Genomic DNA, 3259 nt, shown 5'->3' with positions numbered 1-3259 from the left:
AGGACCCATAGGATTATCTTGACCGATGCCATGAGGTGCTGCGGAACATGGGTATAATTGAGACCAATGGGCAGACCAGTGGGTATAGTTGAGACCAATAGGCCTCCAGCTAGAGAGAATTCATGTTGACCAGACCAGCTGGGTCACCTACACTGACTTGGGAGCAGTTCCCACGGCTATTTCTAGAGAAGTTCCTCCCTATCACATTGAGAGAGGATTTCCGCAGGCAGTTTGAGTGTCTCCAGCAGGGCAGTATGACTGTTACTCAGTACGAGACCCGTTTTATGGATCTAGCCCGCCATGCTCTCCTTTCACTTCCTACTGAGGGAGAGAGAGTGAGGAGGTTTATTGAGGGACTTACTCACCCTATCAGGCTTCAGATGGCCAAGGAGACCGGAAGTGAGATTTCCTTTCAAGTGGCTGCCAAAGTTGCTAGGAGGATCGAGATGGTTCTTGCACAGGAAAGAGGGCAGGGGTCTGATAAGAGGCCGTGGCAGTTCAGTGGGTTCAGTGGTGCCTCATCTGGAGGCAGGGGTAATTTTGGTAGGGGTCATCCTCCCATGCTATTTCATTCAGCGCTCCAGGCATCCTATAGTGCACCACCAGCTCTTATTAGTGCACCTCCGATCCAGGGTTTCCAAGGTGGTTACTCAGGTTGATAGGGACAATTTTAGGGTCAACAGTCACAGCAGCCGAGGTCATGTTATACTTGTGGTGATCCGAGGCACATTGTTAGATTATGCCCCAGGTCTCAGGGTAGCATGCAGCAACAGGGTTCTCGTGCTATGGTTCCATCACCGGTTGCTTCACCCCTGCTCAGCCATCTAGAGATAGGGGTCAGGTAGCTAGAGGTGGAGGAGAGACCATTAGAGGTGGAGGTCAGGCCGTTAGAGTTGGAGGCCAGCCAGTTAGAGGCCGTCCTAAGAACGCAGTTTAGAGTGGTGGGGCACAACCCCGATTTTATGCTTTTCCAGCTAGGCCTGAAGCCGAATCATTAGATGTCGTGATTATAGGTATTGTTCCAGTTTGCCATAGAGATGCTTCAGTTATATTTGATCCAGGATCTACTTATTCTTATGTATCCTTTTATTTTGCTTCATATCTGGTGATGCCTCGTGATTCTCTGAGTGCTCTTGTGTGTGTGTCCACTCCGATGGGAGATTCTATCGTGGTAGAGCATGTCTATCGTGCGTGTGTGGTTACCATTAGGAGTCTTGAGACTAGTATGGATCTTCTACTTCTTGATATGGTAGATTTTGATGTCATCTTGGGTATGGATTGGTTGTCACCTTATCGTGCTATATTGGATTGTCATGCCAAGACGGTGATCCTAGCCATGCCGGGGCTAGCTCGATTAAAGTGGAAAGGAACTCTTGGTCATTCTACCAGTAGGGTTATTTCATATATGAAGGCTCAGTGTATGGTCGAAAAGGGGTGTATATCCTATTTGGCTTATATTCGCGATCCTAGTATGGATGTTCCTTCTATGGATTCAGTACCAGTTGTCCGTGAGTTTCCAGAAGTGTTTCCTGCAGACCTGCCGGGGATGCCACCCGACAGGGATATTGACTTTTGTATTGATTTGGCTCCGGGCACTCGGCCCGTTTCTATTCCGCCATACCGTATGGCCCTACAATAGTGGAAAAAGTTGAAGGAGAAGTTGCATGATTTTCTTGATAAGGGCTTCATTATACCTAGTGTCTCGCCATAGGGTGTGCCTGTGTTGTTCGTGAAAAAGAAGGATGGATCGAAGAGGATGTGCATAGATTATCTGTAGTTGAACAAAGTCACCATCAAGAACAAGTATCTATTGCTGAGGATTGATGACTTATTTGATCAGCTTCAGGGTGCCAAGGTGTTTTAAGAGATCGACTTGATGTCTGGTTACTATCAGTTGATGATTAGGGCATTTGATGTCCCTAAGATAGCTTTTTGGACTCGGTATGGGCATTACGAATTCCTAGTGATGTCATTTGGGATGACAAATGCCCCAGCAGCATTTATGGATTTGATGAACCGGGTATTTAAACCCTATTTGGATTCTTTTGTGGTTGTATTCATTGATGATATCTTGATTGACTCCAGCAGTAGAGAGGACTATGAGCAGCATCGTCGGAGTGTGCTTCAGACTTTGAAGAATAATCAGTTATATGCCAAATTTTCAAAATGTGAATTTTGGCTAGACTCAGTTGTTTTTTGGGGCATGTTGTATCGACAAAAGGCATAAAAGTGGATCCTAAGAAGATTGAGGCAGTTCAGAACTGTCCTAGGCCTACTTCAGTTATAGAGATACGGAGTTTCCTGGGTTTGGCAGGTTATTATCGTCGGTTCATGGAGGGGTTTTCATCTATAACAAGCCCATTGACCAGACTGACCCAGAAAGGTGTTAAATTCGAATGGTCAGACGAGTGTGAGTTGAGCTTTCAGAAGCTCAAGATTGCTTTGACTACGACGCCAGTGTTGGTATTACCCACAGGTTCAGGATCATATACGGTGTATTGTGATGTATCTTGCGTTGGGCTTGGTGTAGTATTGATGCAAGATGGAAGGGTGATTGCCTATGCATCGCGGTAGTTGAACTTTCACGAGAAGAATTATCTTGTCCATGACTTAGAATTGGCAGCTATTGTCCATGTTCTAAAGATTTGGAGGCACTACCTTTACGGTGTCTCGTGTGAGATATTTATTAATCATCGGAGCCTATAGTATTTGTTCAAGCAGAAGGAGCTTAATTTGCGATAGAGGAGGTGGTTGGAGCCATTGAAAGACTATGATATCACCATCTTGTATCATCCCGGGAAGACCAATGTGATGGCCGATGCCTTGAGTAGAAATTCAGTGAGTATGGGTAGCCTTGCATATATTCCAGTCGGTGAAAGACCGCTTGCATTGGATGTTCAGGCCTTGGCTAATCAGTTTGTGAGGTTAGATGTTTCTGAGTCCAGTCGGGTTCTAGCTTGCACAGCCGATCGGTCTTCTTTATATGAGCGCATCAGAGAGTGGCAGTATGATGATCCTCATTTACTTATCCTTAAGGACACGGTGCAGCACGGTGATGTCAAACAGGTTGTTGTGGGGGAAGATGGAGTTCTGCAAATGCAGGGTCATATTTGTGTGCCTAATACGGATAGGCTTCGTGAATTAATTCTGAAAGAGGCCCACAGTTCTAGGTATTCTATTCATCCAGGTGCTACCAAAATGTATCAAGATTTGCGGAAACATTATTGGTGGAGGAGAATGAAGAAGGATATAGTTGCAT

The 3259-nt window shown here is 45.6% G+C and overlaps 1 protein-coding gene across 1 annotated transcript; it reads left to right on the top strand.

Annotated features, from left to right (window-relative positions):
- The first annotated feature begins 254 nt into the window (after positions 1-254).
- LOC138896339 (uncharacterized) lies at positions 255-659 on the top strand. Its single transcript, XM_070181139.1, has one exon. The coding sequence runs from the start codon at positions 255-257 to the stop codon at positions 657-659; it is 405 nt and encodes a 134-aa protein (XP_070037240.1).
- The last annotated feature ends 2600 nt before the right edge of the window (positions 660-3259 follow it).

The sequence above is a fragment of the Nicotiana tomentosiformis genome, chromosome 7 (genome assembly GCF_000390325.3).
Source record: "Nicotiana tomentosiformis chromosome 7, ASM39032v3, whole genome shotgun sequence".
In the NCBI taxonomy this organism is placed as follows: domain Eukaryota; kingdom Viridiplantae; phylum Streptophyta; class Magnoliopsida; order Solanales; family Solanaceae; genus Nicotiana; species Nicotiana tomentosiformis.
This window is presented reverse-complemented; position numbering and strand designations above follow the sequence as displayed.

Excerpts from the sequence above, each read along its gene's own strand:
- LOC138896339 (XM_070181139.1), top strand. The coding sequence starts at position 255 with ATGACTGTTACTCAGTACGAGACCCGTTTTATGGATCTAGCCCGCCAT.